At 37.1% G+C, this 21502-nt stretch overlaps 3 protein-coding genes across 3 annotated transcripts; all 3 read right to left on the bottom strand.

Annotated features, from left to right (window-relative positions):
* Window positions 1-1074: 1074 nt before the first annotated feature.
* On the bottom strand, window positions 1075-6681 carry LOC116733191 (serine protease 27-like). The gene is made up of 6 exons (XM_032583972.1): window positions 6492-6681; window positions 4698-4718; window positions 4254-4416; window positions 3317-3579; window positions 3051-3178; window positions 1075-2227 (listed from the first exon to the last, which is right to left on the bottom strand). The coding sequence occupies exons 1-6, from the start codon at window positions 6544-6546 to the stop codon at window positions 1823-1825; spliced, it is 1035 nt and encodes a 344-aa protein (XP_032439863.1). The 5' UTR covers window positions 6547-6681; the 3' UTR covers window positions 1075-1822.
* A 3482-nt stretch (window positions 6682-10163) lies between these two features.
* LOC116732477 (serine protease 27-like) lies at window positions 10164-14246 on the bottom strand. The gene is made up of 6 exons (XM_032582689.1): window positions 13377-14246; window positions 13064-13084; window positions 12384-12546; window positions 11518-11777; window positions 11272-11420; window positions 10164-10522 (listed from the first exon to the last, which is right to left on the bottom strand). The coding sequence occupies exons 1-6, from the start codon at window positions 13429-13431 to the stop codon at window positions 10175-10177; spliced, it is 996 nt and encodes a 331-aa protein (XP_032438580.1). The 5' UTR covers window positions 13432-14246; the 3' UTR covers window positions 10164-10174.
* A 1890-nt stretch (window positions 14247-16136) lies between these two features.
* LOC116732476 (serine protease 27-like) lies at window positions 16137-21257 on the bottom strand. Its single transcript, XM_032582688.1, has 6 exons — window positions 21151-21257; window positions 19335-19358; window positions 18684-18846; window positions 17396-17652; window positions 17160-17308; window positions 16137-16880 (listed from the first exon to the last, which is right to left on the bottom strand). The coding sequence occupies exons 1-6, from the start codon at window positions 21203-21205 to the stop codon at window positions 16497-16499; spliced, it is 1032 nt and encodes a 343-aa protein (XP_032438579.1). The 5' UTR covers window positions 21206-21257; the 3' UTR covers window positions 16137-16496.
* Between the last annotated feature and the right edge of the window lie 245 nt (window positions 21258-21502).

The following is a 21502-nucleotide window of genomic DNA, read 5'->3' as shown; positions in this document are numbered from 1 at the left end:
TTGAAGCCAGTTTATTTAACCAGAATAAATGTGATATTTTACTGTATAGTAATAGAGATATTTAGAGATAGTAAAACATTTAAAATACTTGTATCATTCAAACAAAAATCCAACTCACTGCATTTAAAGTCACTCTGGTTTTGTATATATGTATAAGGCTAATTTATAAAAGAATTGATTTTATGCCATTGAGTGAAATATCTACTTTCTCTTTGACATTGATGATAGATGTACTCTGTATAATCAGTTTGAGCCTCTTGAATATGATAACCTTTTCTAATCCTGAACACCCATTAATAGCAAATGTCAGATTTTAAAAGATGCAGAGGGAGTGGGGCTAACTCTAATGGTATTTGGTTTTAGTTCAAGGTGGCTTTATCCAAGTAAGTAGGACAAGTTTGAAATTATTTTAGTATGGATGAATAGAAAGGATATTTGGAGATGAAAGGAGAGAAGGAGGGTGTGAGGATTACACATGTTGACGCTGTAGGATAAGAAGCTTTTATACTGAAGGCTTGACTGGTTGTTTCCCTAAATGTTATTGCCTTTCAGCCCCACAGTTTCATTCATCCCAGAGGGACAATGTGGGTCAGATTGTTAAAACATAAACACAGGAGGTTTAACTTACTTCTCATTAAAGTTTGCTGAGCTTCACTTACCTTTTATTCCTCTGTAAATTATTAAGACGTGAAAACAGGAAGATGGAGGTTCCATTCTGGCGAAGCTTTTTCTTCAAAAAAAGAGAAAGAGAGAGAGCGGTAAAATGAGGGTAAAATCTAAGATCGTAAATAGGGCTCTTAAATTGAAAATCTAAAATCTTAGATAATAAATACAAACAATATTTATTTATAGATTTAGAAATGGTAAAGCTGATAGTCTGTTATACAGGACTGGAATACCTACAAACGTTGAATGGAACTTATTGGTAAATCAGTGTTAAAAATGTATATCTTCAAAAAATTATTTTGGTTCTCTGATATTAATTTTAATCTGCCAAACATTAAACATGGTCTGACATTGTCTGTGTTCTTGAATATTAGAGCTTGAAATCTTGTAAATGACACCACTATCAAGTTATATTGTTACTGGATGATGGTTGATCATTTTATTAATGTCTCCCTGTTAAAAAAAAAAGCCACATATATTCCACTATTATTTCTACTATCTGGAAAATGACAAATGCATTTATCCAAAACAAATATACAATTTGTAGGAAATTTTATGTCCATGAGCATTAAGATTTATATAGGATTATCATTTTAGTTGCAAATAATTCTAATTGTTCTGTTGGACATATTTGAGAGACGACAAGAAATCTTTAATCCTTACTCAGTTGAAGTTGAAAGGACAAAGCTGAAACGGGAACAGTCATTAGTTTTCTTAAGTGACTGGTAAATTCCAAACTTCATAAAACAATGGTAAAATGTTTCTGCCATGGATATAAATAAAAACACACCAAATTCACACCATGTCTGAAAACCAAAATTCACTTATTATAGAATCATTTAAAACAGATTAAAAATAGGTCAGATTTTTAAAAAATTAACTTGGCTCTAATGTCACAATATTTGATCATTTGTATTACTTGATTGGCAATACATGTCACAATATTCCTGTTGGCTCAGATTAACCCCCATGTTACTTAGCTACATATTAACAGCAATACTATTCAAAATGAATTTAGTTAACTGCTCAAAAGACAAATAACTCTTTAATTTTAAAACTTGCACTATGTGTTTAGAAGCACATATTTTATACTGCAGTGAAGTATAAAACATAACCTTTTTCCTATCTGTGCATCGCATAATCCTCAGTAAAACATTTACTTCCAAGCACCGCCCACAAGGAAATGAAGGAATAGAGCAAGAACAGCAATTCCCATGAAGTGAGTGAAGTGGCTCAGGGTTTCCCCACTGCCAAAAATACTGTCATCAGTGGTCATACTGGGAGTGGTGGTGTGGGCGGTGGTAGTGGTGGTGGTGGTAGTAGTAGTAGTAGTAGTACAGGTGAAGTGTAGGTCGCTGTCGATGCCGGCCGAGGTGAAGGTAACGAAGCCTGGATCCATGCCAGTGACCGTATCGCTGATCCAGCTCTGGTACTGGGACACTCGGGTGTAGACGCCTGGTTTCATTGGGACAGCACATCCCTCACCAAAGCTCACAATCCCTGCTTGGACCCACTGAGAGCTATTCTGGAGTTGAACCATCAGAGGTCCGCCTGAATCTCCCTGAAGGGGAAAGAAAGAGAAGAAAAGTATCAATTACTTGTGGATAGTAATTGCAGTTTTATATTACCTTCTCATTCTCAAATTTTCTTTTATTTTTGGCTGGACTGATTAGGTTTTTCTACAGTGTCTGCTTTTTCTTTGGTTCTATTGTGTTACATGTTGTGCAATGCTTCCTTCCTTCAGTTAGGGACTGGACATCAAAAACAATGCTGCTTTTTTTGATTTTATCCTGTGAAATACTTTGATTTTAATTAGGGGTGCAGCCGATTCATTGGTAAAAATTTCCTTCATTTTCGGAGATTGGTGATTGGCCAATACTTCAATGTGTAGCCAATCTTTTCACCTGATATCATCTACCCCAGCAAATGTCTTGAAACCAACCACTGTCCTCTCCTGCTCACCTGTGAGAGGTTTGACTGTTGGCCCCACCCATCGGGTCATGTCTGCACGTTTGCACGTAACAAGAGTCGCTCCACTGTTGCCAAATCAACAACTTTCCTGCTATATTTAATGACATTTCAGACAAAAAAACAAAATGGTATCGGCAAAATCAGAATCGGCAGGTCCGAAACCTACCTACAAACTAGGTAGGTTTCAATGATCCGATAAAAACATTGCATTTTTATTAGATCCAGAACTACATACTGAAACCAGAGATTCATACAAAATGAGTCTGTTACTTGTAAATGCAGCTGATTTGTAGACTATCAGGAAGTTTGAAATAACTCTTCTTCCTTGTGTTTTATGCTGAGAATTATTCCATTGAGCTGTAAAAAAAAAAAAAAAAAAAAAAAAAACATTACGCAAATAAAGTTGTAGTTACCTGACAGGAGTCCTTTCCTCCCTCTTTAAGTCCAGCACACATGTAGTTATTTGGGTTTAGGTTAGCATTGAAAAGAAGATGTATCATGAATGTTTCGGAATAGTAGCACATGCATCGGTTGTTTCCAACTATTGGCACTTCCACTTCCTGCAGTGTTTGAATGTAATCCAGTACCAATACCCTGGGTTTCTAGAAGAGAAAAGTAAAGGCTTTAAATGAAATTCACAAGCGGTGTTGTCGGAGACGGTGACTATTGTGCAACTTACCAGTGTCGCCAAAACCAGTGACCCAGCTCAGAAGGCCATCATGGAAAGTGCTGTTCTCTGAGGCCAAGCAGATCGGCTGGATGTAGGGAGTAAAGTCAACAGGAGCCGAAAGCTTCAGAAGACAGATGTCATTTTCAGATGTCAAAGAGTCGTGCTCAGGATGGCAGATGATTTCAGAGAGTCTTCGAATCACTTTAGTCGAGTTGGAAACGTTGTCTAGTTGTACAACACCAAGTTGGACTTCTGTATGGTTGAGGTCGTCTCTTACAGAAAATGAAAACGCGCAAGAATAAGAGTCAACACACAAAAGTTTAGGCTCGGTTGTTTCAGTATCAGCAAATGTTGATAAACATAACAAAAGAGTCTTTGATAAAATCTACAGTATGTAACTTATTTTTTAAAATATTTTTTTGTTTTACACATTTGTTGAAACTGTCACTATTGTCACAGTTAGTGAAAAAAATCAAGCTCTTCTGCCTTCTTCCAGTGTTTCCATTGCTAGCTAGAAACAGTCAGAGCCCAGAGGCGGGCCTTAACGCTGCCAATCACTCCAGCTATGCCCTGTGCTGTGATGCAGTGTCTTCCCATCAGCATAGTTAGTTGTCTAGTTAGCATAGCCACCATTGATGGTGTATAAATAGTTTTTCTGTAACAGTGAGTTGTTTCTCTGCCACTAGAACATTTAGCAGTGGGTTCACGAGAATGATTGACACCGCCAAGACTGTCCTCCAGACTCTGATTGGTTGTTTTTAACCAGGAGAGGTGCATTTCTTCAGACAACAATATCAGCACTGGGAAAAGGTGGAGGAGATTGATCTTTTCAAAGGTATCATGACATGGTGGTAGTTCTAATAAATATGTAAAAAACAGATTTTGTTTTATAGAAGTTACACACTGCAGCTTTAATCAGTTAACAAAATAAAAACAACCCTCTCACCTTGTTATGCAGTGAGCAGCTGTTAGCACCCATTCATTGCTTATCAGCGACCCTCCACAGGAGGAATCATCTACAGTAAAATATACCTGCCAGGGCCAGTCCCCCAGCTGGGCATCTTGACCCCCAATGATTCGCGACTTGCTTCCAGCTGCTTTGCCACACGCTGGGGAAAACCGAGAAGAGACAAAAGCTGAGACGAGTGAAGGTGGAGGAAGTGCTCATAACTGTCAAACGACGCCTCGTCGGGTGCGATCATTATTTCAATGTTGAACCATTTTTGCACGATTATTTTAAAAAAATTATTCTTGCTTTTTAAAAAAAGCAATTCTAACAGAAAGCAAAATGTTCATTAACTTAGCAAAGGCCCAACTTATAAAATTAACTATTCATGTCAGAAGACAGAACCAAACTGGTTAAGCTTGTTAAAGTGTCCAAGATGCTTACCAGGCTCCTGTGATTGACAACCTGAAATGCCAAAAATAGAAAGACATGTTAAACCAGTCATCAGCACACATGACCAGTTAGAGAAAGAAATGAATTATTGTTTCCCACACATTCACTTGTAGGATGATAGAGTTGATCTTTATATCTGTACATGTACGCATAAATAACTTTTGTTGTTCTGAAATCATGGCTGTCTTGTTCAGCTGAAGTTCAAAAAGTGTTTGCCCCCTCTCATATTTAAATGTTTCCAGTATATTTTCAAGAACAAATCCCCCCCCCAAAAAAGTTTGGATTTCTTTTATTCATGGAAAATAGATTCTCAAACATCTCTGTCTAGTGTGAAAAAGTAATTGTAGCTTCATCATTTGTACTGGTTATTTCTTTCTTGGTGGTAACAAACAAAAACTTGTAACAGGTGTTCATTGCTATGGAGTAATATTTGCAAAGTCCTCTTTATGGAATTGTATAATTTCAGCCACACTGGACAGGTTTTGGACATGAACATCCTGTTTAAGGTCATGTCAAAGCATGCAAAATTAAATTTAAGCTTGGACTTTGACTAGGCCTCTCCAAAACCTTCATTTATTTGAAACATTGTCCCACTGTGACGGTATGTTTGAGTTTAAGGTCATGAACTGATGTCTGAAAGTTTGCTTTTATGGTTTTCTGTTAGAGGAAAATTAGTGGTCAACCATTAATGTCATCCACATACCTTTGTTGCATGTATTTTTAATTTTAATTTTGTCAGGATGTCTTTTAAGATATATTTTTTTGATAATTCAAAGCATTTGAAGTGTGATATAATACAATAACTGAACAAATCTACGACTGGAAGTACTTTTTCGCTGCATTGCAGCTCTTGAAGGACAGAAACAGTTGCCTTTTCAGCGTACATGCCGCTGTCCTTGCATCCTGAATTAAATATGTCTGTTTCAGAGAGCAAACTGCCATAACTCGTATGCTTTTATAGAGGTGGGCAGATTTACTGTTGATTTATTTGAAGTGAATGTGATTACCAGTACATGGCTGCTGTTGAGCACATTTTCAGAAAAGTGGTAGGTGCATACTGTACTTTTTCTATGCTGGTTTTACTTTTGAGCACTAACTGAGCGCTGAATCTGTTGGCAGTCTTACTGGCTCACTCCAAATATTACTTCCAGTCATCAGAAACAGCATGGTAAAATTAAAAGGTTATTTTAAATCTAAATTACTATTTATTTATAAAGCACTTTAAAACGGTAGCTGTGACAAAATGCTGTACAGATAAAAACCAATAAGCATTCAAAATATGGAAAGGACGGAAGACGATACCATGAAGTATAATGCGCAATAATTGAAGTAGGAGGAAAAGTCTCAACGTGTTTAAAGCTATAGAATGAAAATGTGTCTGACGAAGAGTTTTAAACGTGGACAATAAAGGGGCACTTTTAATACTTAATGAGAAAATGTTCCATAATTTAGGAGCAGTAACACTAAAAGCTCTGTCTTCCAAACCTAAATCAGAATTATTTGTGTATTGCATCTCAACTAATAAATGTGAGAACAATATTTAATAAAACTTGTTCATTTGAAATGAGGATGCAAATGTTACATTTTTACTGTACTCATAAAAAGTAGTCACAAAGATAAAACGTCTTTGAATAAAATGTGACTAAGATAGCAGCACATGTAGGTTTTCTTAATTAAGTCATAAGTTACAGGAACCTTTTCGCCATCTATATGTATGAGGTTTATCAGAGACACGCCATTAAGCTACATGAAAGGCAACATGAATCATGAAACATTCTTTCTTACCATTGGATAACAGAAGGATCAGCACAAAGTTTCCAAACAGCTTTTGGAGATCCATTTTTAAAGAAACGATATCCTAAAGCTACAGATGAATGCAGATGTTCAGCTCCACTTAGAATGAACCTTTTACATTAATGTCAGCCTGAAAGGAAAGGAAAGGAAACCTGTTGGCCGTGTTGCCAGACTGAATCGGCCTTTTATGAGACATGAAAGTTGTCCAATCAAGGAAGTAATTTATTTTCATGATGCAACATGTTTGTTTCCCTTTCAGGTTCTAAAGATAATCAACTAAGTTCGTTTTCCTAATCTGGGCATCTCCAACTTTTATCAACAAATGTACAGATATTTTATGTTTTATGGAATAATTTAATAGCACTTGACCTCTTAAGTACTTATTTTAAAAGCATTTTTTAAAAGTAAGAAGTTTTTGATAAATGGTTGTGGTTGACTTTGACCGTCAGTGAACCAGAAGAGTATTTAGTGCCTTTACTGCAAGCATTGTTCAGCTTCAAAGTATTTTCCTTATTGTTTCCTTTTGTCTTTCACTTGCCTGTAATTCCCACTGAGCCTTTTGTCTTCAGCCCATCAAAACCAGTCTGTTCTCTGTGCTACATCTGTCAGTGAAACTATGCAGCATTTACCAGCTCGTCGTTTCACTCCGTCCCCAGTGAGTTGTTTCTGTTGTTTTAACTTTGTTCTACTTACCTCTCATAAAATGACTGTTCTACCTGCCATATAACCAGAGATTTTTCCCACGTGAAAGTTTGATATCGGGGTTTTGCTTCAACCATGGCAGCAGAAAAATAAAATGCTTGCCATTTCATTTGCTAATACTCCCATTACTTCTTGGTAATACCAACTAAAATTGTTAGGATTAGCTGTCATTGAAGCACTGGTAACTTTATCTTTTGCACAAATCTTTGATAACACACAATTTCACAGTTCCAGTGTTTCCGTTTAATAAGAAATTAAATCAAAACCACATGTGAATAATTTTGTCATTAAAAATGGATGTAAACGGTTACATGAGATTATGTTCAAAATTCTGCCATGGTGCTAATGCTCATCATCAATCAGCCAATCAGAGAAGACGTTGGCGTCTTATTCAGGCGTTGGAGCACATTGTCCAAAAAAAACAAAAACAGAAACAAACTATCATTCTCCTACCACTTCCTGTTATCGTCTTTGTTGTTTACAACAGTAGTAACATCCAGCTGTTGATCACGTGACTCGTCTGATACCAAAAAAGGTCTTCCTATTTCAGTTTTTCAAAATACATAAATTTCAATAGAACCAAAAAAACACCTCAACATAACACATAAACTTATCGAAAATTTTGTTTTATCCCCCCCAAAATTGCTGTGTTTTTGAGAGAATTTTCATAATTTCGATTTGTGCAATTCTATGGTTAATGGAAACCTTAACTGATGACATTTTTAAAATGGTGACAGAAAGAAACGACTTTAGCGAAGCTCAGCCTACTGTTCTTTAAAAAGAAAACAGTATTGTCCTAAATGGAATGAGGAACAGACAGACGTTAAACCTGATTTAATTCGTAGAAGGATGTGAAATAAAATGTTTTCCACTCATCCCCTTGTGGGAAGACATTGTACAATGCAGCTAGCTGCCTTAACAATTTCCCAACTCTTTATAACTTTTCTCATTGTAAAACTCAAAAATCGAGTTGCTTGGAAACACTCTTGACCTTTGTTTATCTGTAAGGAAAGTCTCCTGGCTGGCTTTTGTATTTACTTTTCTCTAGGAGTGCAAACCTAGATTATCATTACCTTGACAACCATGCAACTCTATCTCTGTATGGACCAGCATGAATGTATACATTTGTTAATCTGCCTTGAAGGTGGCAGAGATGCACAAATTCACATTCTTGCATAAAAGACGTGAATCACCTACAGCATAACAATAATTAACCACCGTTCAACTCTTTCAACTACTGGCTATTCTGTGTTTGGTGATTTTGTTTATGATGTTATTAATTCTGTCTTTATACAGGAAAATCTCTTGAGATTCGTCGTCTCATTTACAAGAGAGACCTGTTACATACATCAACAAATTACATAAAAACAATAATGCAATCTAAACACCTACATTGACAGAGTTAATGTAGTTGTTAACAATGATAACAGATAAGTGAACAGAGATATTTTTAAACCCCTTTATTAAAATGTTGAACTCCCCAGGTGGACAGCTTCAGAAGTTCAGTACACACTGAAGGAAGACTGAATGTGACAAAGTCCTGAGAGCAAAGGCCGTGGTATTGATTCTTGTGCGAAATGTGACATAAGAATAATGAAATCAGATGGAGGATTGATTTGTAAATGAAAGCGTGCCCTTGCAAGAGTGTGTGATTGTGTAGAGGGAGCCATTTAACTAATGTGCAATGGTGATAAATCCAACAGTGTCTAACAGACATATAGAGCACCCTAGTCTAGAATACTCATAAAAGTGTCAGAAACAAGTAGATTTCTGGCATTGTTTGAGAAACAAACTTGTTTTGAAACAAGAAGCCTAGCATCTTCTGTTTGTTAAAAAATAAGATGCTCTTAGTCTTATTTGCCTTCACAGCAATGTAAATTTTAATAGTTGAGACTGAGAGACTGATTTTGCCTGGCAATAAATTACTGAATCATCAACATAAAAACTCACAGCTGCACTTGTAAGACCATGGCCCAAATTGTTTATACAGATATTAAACAGCATAGGTCCTAAAATGGACCCCTGTGGAACCTCCCTAAAAATGTTCATGTAACTTGATGTTTGACAACCATGTTGTGCACATTGAGATAGTTTAGTAACCATAGTCTATTCAGTAAGCCCATATGTCCAAAAGCCTTCGTAACACATTGCATGTTGTGTGAGTGATCCCACCACATAACCACATATTGAAAAGATAGCCCAGCATTTGATTGGCTTTTAAAAACTTAAAACTGCCTGGCAGTCCCCCAGTGACACTTGGCATGTATCCGATGCTTTTAAGGCCATCACTGCAGGCTCTTTTATTAGCGGCTGTGTTTGCAGTCGCACAAACTGCATTCACATTGGGATGTGGTGCATCATATTACTGATAACTGACAAAAGATTTGACCAATGTTTCCTAGGTAAGATGAAAGTAAGCAACAGGTAGGTCATTTGATTTTTAACCTTGCCACAGTCTTTTATAATTTATGTTTGTTTGGTAATGAATATCAAACTCCTATGATAGATTTTACATATATGATTAGATTAATTATACAAAGACCCGGAGATACTTGATTACTATGATAATTTGTAAAACAGGTCAAAATGAGGTAAGAAAACTTAATAGGGAAGAATAAAGTTTAAAAGTTCAAACTACTTATTTCACAGCTTGAAGCTAGATCTGACAATAAAGAGTATTTGTGCCTCTCAAGGTTTTCTGTAAGGTAGCAAGTGACACACTAGTCTATGAATTGCATCAAAGCTCCATATTGACAGAGCATATTTGTACACTCAGGAAGTTACTGTGTATTAAAATGTTTTCTTTGCCTAAACAACAACAGCAAAACATGGAGAAATGCTGCGAGAACAGAGATCACCAAAGAATGATTGGAAGGACTTGGGTTTTCACCACTGCCAAAAATACTATCATCAGTGGTGGTAGCCATATAGGTAGGACAACATATTTGAGCACTCAGGAAATCACTGTGTATTTAAATGTATTCTTTGCCAAAAAATACATGGAGAAATGTTGCAAGAACAGAGAACGCCAATGAGTGATTGAAAGGACTCAGGTTTTCACCACCACCAAAAGATTTCTCGTCAACCGTCCCATTGAGGTGACAAAAGTAACTTAAATCCTTGTCAATGCCAGGAGAAGTGAAGGTGACAAAGCCCGGTGTCGTGCCAGTGACCATGTCTTTGATCCAAGTCTCATACTGGGACACTCGAGTGTAGACTCCAGGTGACAGTGGGAGGGCACAGCCTTCACCCATGCTCACGATCCCAGCCTGGACCCACTTGCGGCCCTTTTTTATCATTAGTGGGCCCCCTGAGTCTCCCTAGTGAGAAACAAGTAGTAGAGCATGTAAAAATTATTTTAAGGAATTTTACAGGGAAACATTTTTCAGCAGAGAAACCATATATATAAAAAAAATATCATTTAAATGCTAAAACTTGATGTCAAAAAGTTACATTATAAACATAATGTATTTGTTTGAGCAGTAGATTTTCTTGATGAAAAGGACCAACAGTTTAAACATTTAGCCATTTAAAAAACAAGTAAACACACAATGATGGTTACATGACACGTCACATACACGTGTTTAGATTCAGGTGTTTGTCAGATACACTCTCGGGTTGCGGTTGCCACTATATCCATCTTGTATTACCATGTATCGTGTACTTTCCAGTGATGCTATAACTGTTAATATTATATATGAAGATGTTGGCTGTTGTGGTTGCTTGTTTATTTTTCTTTCTCCCTTTCTGCAGATTTAGAGGTAGACCTTAGTGACTTTATGCTTATTTCTCTTCTCTAATCCGATCTCATTTCCTTTTAAACCTTTTCTCCACCTTTCGCCCTGTCTTTTTCATCTCTGTGTCCATTTGAAATAAACGCTAAGAAATCTCTAAAGGTTTTGTAAATCTAATGGCGCGTCATGGCAAAAGGCATAATACTCCACTTGTGAAAGTAAATTTGTTGGGCCTCACCTTGACACTCAAGACAACAATTTTGAGTGCCACGCTGCTGGATAGTGGGCATAAAAAAAAAAGAAAAGAGAGAAGAAAAAAGGAAAAAGATAGTTACCTGACATGAGTCCTTTCTTCCATCAAAATATCCAGCACATATCATGTTGTCTGTGATTGAGGCAGTCTGTTTATAGTAGCATCTACACCTCTTTCTTCCAATAATTGGTACATCTACCTCCTTCAACTTGTTGGATGATGATCCAGTTGCTGTGGTTATTTAAAGAAAAATGAATAGCATTTGTGTAGAATTAAGAAGAAAAAATTAAGTAAATATTCTATATCTTACCAATCCCACATATCTTACCAGTCACACCAAAACCAGTAACCCAGGCCTTTTTCCCGTCATGGATATCGCTGGTTTCAGAAGCTAAGCAGATTGGTTGGATGTACTTGGTGAACTTGACAGGCTTTGAAAGCCTCAGAAGACAAATGTCATTGTTAAATGTCTCAGAGTCGTACGCAGGATGGCAGATGATTTGAGCAAGTCTTAGATTCACCCGGTGGGGGCTGACAGCATCCAGTTCTACAGTACCCAGCTGGACTTCTGTGACGAAAAGGTCATACCTTCAAAACACAAAAGTACAATCATTAATTTGAACTTCTGATGGTAAACTTAGTGACTGGTAGTCTGAGATCTTCCCCATAGCAACTAAACAAATAGTCCAGGAATGTTTTATGCCCGTATTGTTGAAACGGGGCTTTGAAATAAAATTTCACCCCGCTTCTGCATTTGAAATACAGCTTAATAATTATACTAAAAACAAACCACGTGTAGTTTACAAGTTGTCCCAATATAATCTTTGAATGGAACATGCGTCCACAAACAACTTGGTTGCAATAGGTACAAATTGGCAACAATGGTTATCAAGTGTTGAACGCCTCGCAACTGGGCCAACACCTTCCGTCAGTAATAGTCACGTTCCTATTAACAGAAGTTTGTTTTTTATTACTGCTTATTGTGACTTCTACCCAGACAACACATTTTTTCAAATTGTTAAAATTGTTAATTGTTAAGTTTATTTGTATGACACATTTCAGCAAGAAGCCAGTTCAGTGCGACCCCACCGGACCGCACATGTAGTAAAAAGTTCCTGGGGTCCAAATGAGCCCAAAGTTTAGGACTGTGGGAGGGTTAAATAAAAAATGTAATATGCTTTGTCAACCTCTCACCATGTTACACAGTGAGCAGCAGTCAGGACCCATTGATGGCTGATCAGCGATCCTCCACAGAATGCAAAACCATTCTGATGCAAACTTGCCTGCCATGGCCACGTCCCAAGATATGCATCTAAACCCCCAATAATTCGAGTGTTGGTCGTCAGACGGCCACATTCTGACAACAGGGAAGAAAAAATAAGTAAGAAAGGACAGATGCAACAAGTTCTGTCACAAGATATTCCTTTTACTTTCTATGTCTATCTAGAACATTCAGTGTTCCATGGAGCAAATTTTACCTTTAAGATATGTGTGGTTTGCTGATTTCTATGGGTTTTATTTTTGTTCTTTTTAAATACTATTTATTTCCTATATTCATTTACATCTGGAATTGTTACATACACTAATAAATGAAACAAAACAGGTAAAATGCATGGTTGTTGAAACATGTTTTATGCTGATTCTTCTCTTTGGCTGCCATTATAATGGAGGCAGAAATTATGGCGGCTTTGACTGAGCTCCAACTTGCAAAACAATTCGCACACAGGTCTGGTGACTCTGGCCTTTGGAAGGGATACCTTCTGGTATTAAAATATGTGACATTAGTATAACTTAGCTCTCCATTCGCTGCAGAAGAGGGGAAAAAAAAACTTTCAAAACTCGCACAACTTCTCAAACTGGCCTTAGACGCTTACCAAACGGCTGCGACTGACAACCTGGAACACAGAACGGAGGAATGCTTCATCTCAAAATTATTACAAAAAAACCAACACATACATTTAGTGATATGTGATGAAACCGACCACCACTATTCCCATGTTCAAGACAGACTTTAGATAATTTAACTAGATAGATACACATACTTTTTGTAGATGGAGATTTTTATTTTAAAAACATAAATACTAAGTCAAATACCTTTCTCTAAGTATTGCTAAAGTCAAGTTTGACACAATGAGACAAATTTTATTGTATGTAAAGAAATATTTAAAACAAAAACTTATTTCTTACCACTGTACAGCAGCAGGGTCACCAGGACTAACCCAGTCAGCTTTGGGAAAGCCATTTTCAAACTCCCCTCCGGTCGTGGTGCATTTTTTCCCCTCTTAGAAACAGGTCATACACTCGAGATTCATTTTCTTCGTGCAAATGCTAATCCTCCTTACAGTATGAGCCCATGCTGTCATGATCCTCAGGTGTTTGGGGCTGTTTGATTTTCATTTGTGTTTCGATCATTTCTGTTATGTACTTGGAATGTTCAGAGTTGCTATAGTAACGGTAGCCCAGGGAATGATGGGTAGGTTAGAACATGGCAGTTGGAAAACTAGTGACTGATCAACAGAGGATGTTAACAACAAGAATGAAACTTCTTCATGTCTTCAATGTTAAGCCGTGACATAAAGGGATTGAAGACATAGCAGTTTCCTTTCTTTCATTCTTTTAATATTGCCATAAGGTTTTAATTTCTCTATTAATTATTGTTAGTAAGGTTGTAGAGCTTAGTTGAGCTCCTCTGTGTTACCTTATAATCTCCCTTTCACAGCTTCACAGAAAATAGGATTATACACAAGAATGCAGTTTAGACACTCTGGTGCACGCTGAAGCACAGTAGAGGGTGATAATGTACCTAAAGACTGGATGTTTTGGAAGGAAGCCACCTGTAGCCAAAATAGTGAAAAACAAAACTGAACTGGAAACTTGTCACTGGGCAGGATGCCCAGGATGCCCAATGAGGAACTAGACTGTCCTGTTGTGGCAACAAGATGAGAAGCTGTTCCAGTTTGGGTGAGCTAACCATGCTAATGCTAATAGTGTCACCAATGTGTGTCTGTTGATATTTCTCTGAAACTTGGCTTCGCCTGAGTTAAAGCTAATGGAAGGCCTTTTTTTTTTTTTTTTTTTTTTTTTTTTTAAACGTAATTTTTTTTTTTTTTTTTTTTTTTTTTTAATCGCCCCGCAAGGGGTCTTTTTGTGGGCTCTAGTGTCCCTTTTTTCAAAGTAGGCTGACAGGAAAGGGGGAAGGAGAGGAGAGAAGACATGCGGTAAACGTCGTCGGGTCCGGGAGTCGAACCCGCGACAGCCGCGTCGAGGCTACGTTTTGCCTGAATGTGGGTCGCGCTAACCCCTCCGCCACCACGGCACGCCCATAATGGAAGGCCTTTTCATTTGAACATTAATTTTGTTTGATTTCCACTGTAGAATGTAAAATTGAATTTGTCCGGCAATTGCTTCAAATAATTGCTTTGTTTTGGTCATTGCTGATGCTTTTCCTTTTTAGCATTTTGCTAACATACAATGTATGCCCCAAACACCAGACTACTAACACCTACTGACACTGGTTTAATTATTAACATCTGGAACTTCTTTTCTTATTAAATCAACAGTTTTCCATCTTAAATTTGTCTTTGACACTGTAGCTCAGGAAGTTATCATTGTACTATTAAAAATTAGTTTGGATTTCCTTTGGTGCTTTTCATTACTGCTTGTTTTACTTCAGAACTAAAGGTGTTGCTGAAACTGCCACGTTAATTTTAGCTGACTATTTAGAAAGTAATTTTGAAAAAAAAAAATGGAGCTGTTTTTGTATATCTTTACATCTGTATCTTGATGGATTATGGAGACGTTGAATTGTTGCACAGTACATTGGGTATGCTTTTCAAGATTCCTGGAAAGCATGAAAGAAAGAGGAATGTTGTACCTAAAGACCTGTAGAGCTGGTTGTTCAAACGTAGGTCAAAAAGTGTCGTGGTATCGATCGGTGAACTGCTGAGTGTTCATCAGAGACGGACTCAGGGAAGAAACTACCTGTAGTGGCTTTTTTGGTTTTTGGAAATATTACTCTGTTATGCCGAGTTATGTCCTCTGCAGACCTGCTGCAGTTTGGACCCACCCTGTTTTGTGGATGAGCCAAACCACACAGTAATGACAAAGTTTCCTACTGTATAATGAATCTACAGTAGACGGTGATGAAAACAGGCGATCCAACTTAAGAAGAAAATTTAGATAATTTATAAGAAATTAAATTAAGTTTATCCAAGTAAATATATTTAGTTTATTAAGGTGTCAAGTTAAGCAAACATAGATAACTGCAATTTAATTACATTTTAACAATTTAACAATCAATTATTTTTAAGTTGTACCTCCATTCTCTTTTTCAGTGTAGAAGCCTATTGTCATCTCCACATTCTTGAGTGAGTTTGTACACCCTGAGACTTGTGTGAAACTCCTCAGAAAGAAGATTTATTTTTTGATACTTTGAAATTGATATGCTTTCAGTTCCCTTCAGAATTGATATAAGGAAGGTAACCTTTATACTCTTCAGAATAAAATCCCATATTTTTTTATTTTTCTTTTTACCTCTTTGCCTAACAACATAATGGACCATTCCTATGTTCTTAATAGGTCTAAGCTCTTAACATCCCTGCCTTCCACCACCTTTTAATTGCTTCTATTTTCTTTTTCCTCCCTTCAGTGCTTCAGATATGTGATATATGAACAGAGGTGGGCTGTTTGGAAGTACATTTATTTGAGTACTGTTCTTGAGAATTTGTACTTTCAGTATTTATGTATCTTTGAAAGCACCCACTCCAGTACTTTAACTTAATTAATATTTGGACAGAGCTTTGTTTGTCGGACTAATATTTGACCAGTACGATCATTACTTTGACTCAAATAATGAAACAAAGTACTTCTTTCACCGTTGTTTATGACTGAAAGTTACTCGTTTGATGTAGTTTTCATGAGAAGAAAAATTGCAGAATACATAAAAAGTAATTACAATTTGCCAAGGATATTTATTTTTAGTCATAAATGCATGCAAATCAAAGGACTGTATAAACAAACCTTTAAAGGGTTTGAAGGTACATTAGCCAGTGACAAATCAGTGTAAATCTACCCACATGTGATCATAGCACTTAACCATGTATAAGTACAGCATTAACTATGTTTAATTTGGATTGAATACAGTAATACAGATGATTTTAATAGTAAAGTTGAGATTCTACTTAAACACCTTTGTGTTAACATTTTTCAACTAAGCAAAATTAATTGCAACTAGCTTAGGAGAATCCAGCTACAGAGGTGCACCACAAGAAGAAGCAAGCATTTTCTTTTTTTTTTTTTTAGCAACAGTTACATTCCACCGCTGCCGACAAAGACATGGAGAATGAGCGCAAGTGCAGAGAGAGCCACGAGGTGAGTGAAGTGACTCAGGTTTTCACCACTGCCAAAGAGGCTGTCATCAGTGGTGGAAGGCATAAAGGTAGGAGGCATGAAGGTAGTAGGCGTGGAGGTAGGGCAGGAGAAGGACAAGTCATCATCTGAGCCACTGGAGATGAAATCGGCAAAGCCCGGTCTCATGCCAGTGACCCTGTTGCTGATCCACTCCTGATAGTTGGACACTCGAGAGTAGACGCCGGGTTTCATTGGAATGGCGCAGCCATAACCAAAACTCACCACCCCACCCTGGACCCACACATGACTGTTGTACATCACCAGCGGTCCTCCCGAGTCTCCCTGTGAGAGGAAGCAGAAGAGATTTGAACTTTGCTCCTGCTTAAATTATTTTTTTGTGCGAATAAGAGTTGAGATTGTTTTTGCTTGAGCACAATGGAATTTACATTATGTAAAATCTGCTTGACCTGATTTTTTACAGAACAAAAAAGAGTTGAGCTAAAAAAAATCCTTATTTGTTGGTCTATCACCTTGACATCATACCACCGTATGTTTTACAGAGTTGAGAAGATCCAGGTACATGACAAATCTCACGTACACACAAAAAAAAGTATTAGTCACCTGACACGAGTCCTTTCCTCCCTGATCAAGGCCAGCACACATCATGTTCTCTGTGATGGTGGCAAAGCCTTGATTGTAGCATGAGCACTTGTTATTTCCAATGATCGGTATTTCAACCTCCTGCAGGATGTCAGGGAACATCCCATTACCTAATGGAAGAACAATTTCAGCATTTTTGTTTTATGGGATTTCAGAAAACACGACTGTTTGAGTTGAATGAATGATCTGTAACTTACCAAGGTCACCAAAACCAGTGACCCAGCTGTGGGTACCCTCATGAAAGGTGCTGTTATGTGAAGCTAGGCACACCGGCTGAATGTAGTCTGTGAAATTGACGCTAGCCGACAGCTGCAGCAGAGCGATGTCGTTGTCCACAGTATGAGGGTTGTAATAGGGATGGACGACGGATTGTGCGATCCCCCGAATCTCTTCATTGGGGTTGGATTGCGATAAATTGTAGGCACCCAGATGAACTTGAGAACTGAGGATGTTACTATTATAGACAAAAGTAACAAAGATTGAGTTCAGCATTTAGAGATTGTCACCATCACCCTAGGAATCAAAGGTGAGAAGAGTAGCACTATTTTAACAGTTTTGCTCAAGGAAAAGTAGAGAGTAGCAATCTAAGAAATTACTGAAGAGTAAAAAAGCATTTGGTAAAGACTACTGAACTACTGAATAGCTGATCAAATCATCAACCATTAGATATTTAAAAATTATATGATCAGACAGACCAAAATGTTATCACACTTTCTGTATGGACTAGTCGCCACAGAAAAACATCCACATCCTCTGACGCTTGCGCCATCATGCTTCAGCATAGGGATTGTAATTGGGGATTTAAATGTTTTGTGGTCTAAAGCAGCTGTCTGTAACATTTATGAAATTTTTTTGTCTTTTATCACATTTTTGTTAAAACTCACAATGTCGTGACAGTACAGTATGAGACAATCTGTGAAAAAGTCTAACTCCTCTGCCTTCTCCTTATGGACCTGCTGTTACCTGAGCAAATATACTGCTATGTCATAAACAACCAATCAGCGCCAGGAGAATGGTCATAGTGCTGCTAAACAATCACCCTTGTTTACACGCTGCTCATACCCTCCACATTTCGGTCTGCTCCGCTGCAGCTGGTTCACCACAATGGAGGCTGTCTGAATGCTACAGCTAGTTAGCATGGCCACTGGTGAGTGGATAAACGATTTTCCTGGAACTGTAAGTTGTTTCTCTGCCGTTGGCGTATACAGGTGTGATCGACAGCGCTAAGGCCCGCCTTCTGGCTCTGATTGGATGCTTTTAGCTGCGAGCGGTGCATTTCTTCAGGGAGAAGGGGGAGGAGCTCTATCTTTTCACACATTATCTCTCATATTGTCACGACATGGAGATAGTTTTAACAAATGTGTAAACCTATTTTTGTAACAGTGACATACTCTAGCTTTATCGGCTTCCAGAAAAAAATGTGGAAATAAATCCAGATATGATCAAATGGTTGTAGCCATGCCCAATGAGAGAGAGAAATCTCACCCTCCAATGCAGTGGGCCGCGGTCAACACCCACTGGTCGGTGATCAGGGATCCTCCACAGAAGTGACCATTAGCTCCCTGTATGCTGACCTGCCATGGCCAACGGCCCGGGGATGCATCCTGACCCCCAACAATCCGGGGTGCTTTAGTTACAATACCACACCCTGTTACGGAAAACAAGAAACAATAAGAAATGTCATAAATGTTGATATATAATGTTACAAAAAAATCATATTGTGTATAGTTTCACCACTTACAGCCGAGGTAAATAGAAAGTATACCCTCCTTAATTAATGACCAGATCAACACAGGACAGATTTCAAAATGTCAATATTTAAGCCAAATTTATACCACATCAAACCAAAATTGTTCTGTACAAAAATTTGTAAAACTATAGAATTTAAAACAGTCATACAAATCTAAAAATGAAATGCAAATTTTGTTAGATTGTTCAAATGGCTGTATACGTTTTAATCACTGCTAAACGACGCACAAGTTTGACAGAGTTCTGATTTTAACATTGCATAACTAGTACTTAAGTAATCCAAAGAAAGAACATCATTATCTTGAAATATGTGATGTTAGTACGCTCTAATCTGAAAACAAAAGTAGTGAACTTGTAAAACATGTAGAATTAATCTTTGACACTTACTTGGCTGCTGTTGTGCCAGACAACCTGAAACAAAGACCAAAGATGAGTTTATTAATTTAAGAAACAACCGTCTCCAACTCGGCATGTCATTACTCACAGTATGTTTTGAGTTATATTTCCTATCCTTTATGTTTATAGTCCATTAGATTCTAATCTTAGATACATTGACTATACATGACAACCCAATTTGTAAATTTGGTGTTTGACTTCTTTAATTTTCTTTTTTTTTGCGATAAATTTATTCAGGGATCAGGTTAAATTTGCATCCAGTACAAAATAAGCAAACAATTATTTGTGAGGAGTGGTAGTTAGTTTTCAAACAACTCAACTATGTGCGTTTTTTGCAATAAGAAATGTGTACATATTTTTAATAAAATCAAAACATTTGGAATAATCTTAAATCTAACAAAATTTATCTTTTCGTGGATGTAATATTGTTAACTTAAGTCTTCGAACCTACTAGTTTGTATGACATGGATATTCAACTGTGTCACACTTTAGACACCACTGGAGATCTACCAGTTTACCTAATTACTCAAAGATCAAAAATTGGTAATACAATGTAAGTTGACTACTTTTCTGATTTTAATCTATAATTTTAAGCTCAACATATTTTATTTATATTTCTTTGTTTTATAGTCTGGTTAATAGAGGTGGGCGGATTGATCCAAAATATTTAACATTGATACCAAGTTATCAATTTTGTGTAACACTGATAACTTGGTACCGATACTACCAAGTTAGTATCGGTATCGTATCAATTCAAGCGTGGTAAGATTGATACATTAGTGTCGGATTCCCTCTTGAAATTTTGTTTTATTTTGTTATTGTAGTTTCTCAACTCTATCTTGAAAAGATTTTGTTTTGATTTGCTATAAAATTAGACTTTTTTTGCACTTTGTTCTGGAAAATTTCACACTAATATTTAAATATTAAATATTTTTTAGACGCATATAAACTTTGAGTTAATTTGCTCAAATCTAGGACAGAATTTGGACAAAGAAAAAAAACAACACAAAAATACCTAAACTTTTTTTTTCTCCCCTTCAGGGGGAGAAAAAAAGATCCCTTTTTGTGGGCCCTAGTGTCCCTTATATGAAAGTAGGCTGACAGGAAAGGGGGAAGGAAAAGGAGGAAGGATTGCGGCAAATATCGCCGGGTCCGGGAATTGAACTTGCAACGGCCGCGTCAAGGACTCAAGGAATCCAAACGTGGGTTGCGCTGTCCCCTACACCACCACAGCACACCCCACAAAAATACCTAAACTTGAAGTGTGATAGTATAACAAACTTAAATAAAAAGTGTCAGTATTGGCAATACTGACCTTGTATTTGTATTTACTTGGCATTGAATACTAAAATATACAGAATTCATCACTTCTACTGATTATATAGCGGGGCTCAGATTTCCTTTGAGAATAACCACATATAAGATTTAATTAAATTAAATTTCCTCCAAAATGAATAAGGAAACAGTTTATTAGTATTGTGCATTCCTAAACTCCTTTCAAAACCGAGGATTATACAAGTACTGGCATCCTGCCAAAGGAAAGACTGGTTAAAAAAAAAAAAAAGTCTTCAAACAGGGTTTAAAAACAACTTTTAAATCAAAGTGCATATTCTCTTAATTTGATTTCATCAGTTTCACTTTGTGTGATTATTTAAATGCTGGAAAAGCAAGAATTTTCTCATAGTGGCGTACTGTGTAGATAGAAAATAACTGTTTTTCTCCCACAACCGTGTTGAGTCAGATAATAATTATCAGAAGAGTAAATAAAAAAATATGAAGAGAGCAAGTTTGTAAAAATATTTCTTACCATTGCATACGAGACTGGTCAACACAATGAACGCAGAAAACGTTTGAAGAGTCATTTTGAATGCCTCTAAACACTCATCACAAAGTGTCAGACTTTAATAGTCTGGCTTCAGATGTTTAGCTCCACCCCTAACACCATCCATCCTATTGACTACCGACTTTCATTTGACATAAGCAGTATGAAGAAAAAGATAGATGAAAAACATGTTTGGCCTCATGCATTGGTAAGGTGGTGCATTGTGCAGATACAAAAGATGTTCAGGGAAGCAACAATTGATTGTAATCAGAAGTTCTTTTTTTCCACCCTTGTCCTTTGTCCTCATCGTTCCCTTTTTCTCCTTTATGTCTTTGCC

Source organism: Xiphophorus hellerii, chromosome 14, assembly GCF_003331165.1.
Source record: "Xiphophorus hellerii strain 12219 chromosome 14, Xiphophorus_hellerii-4.1, whole genome shotgun sequence".
Taxonomy (NCBI): Eukaryota; Metazoa; Chordata; class Actinopteri; order Cyprinodontiformes; family Poeciliidae; genus Xiphophorus; species Xiphophorus hellerii.
The sequence above is the reverse complement of the archived record's forward strand: the minus strand, read 5'-3'. Positions and strand labels throughout refer to the sequence as shown.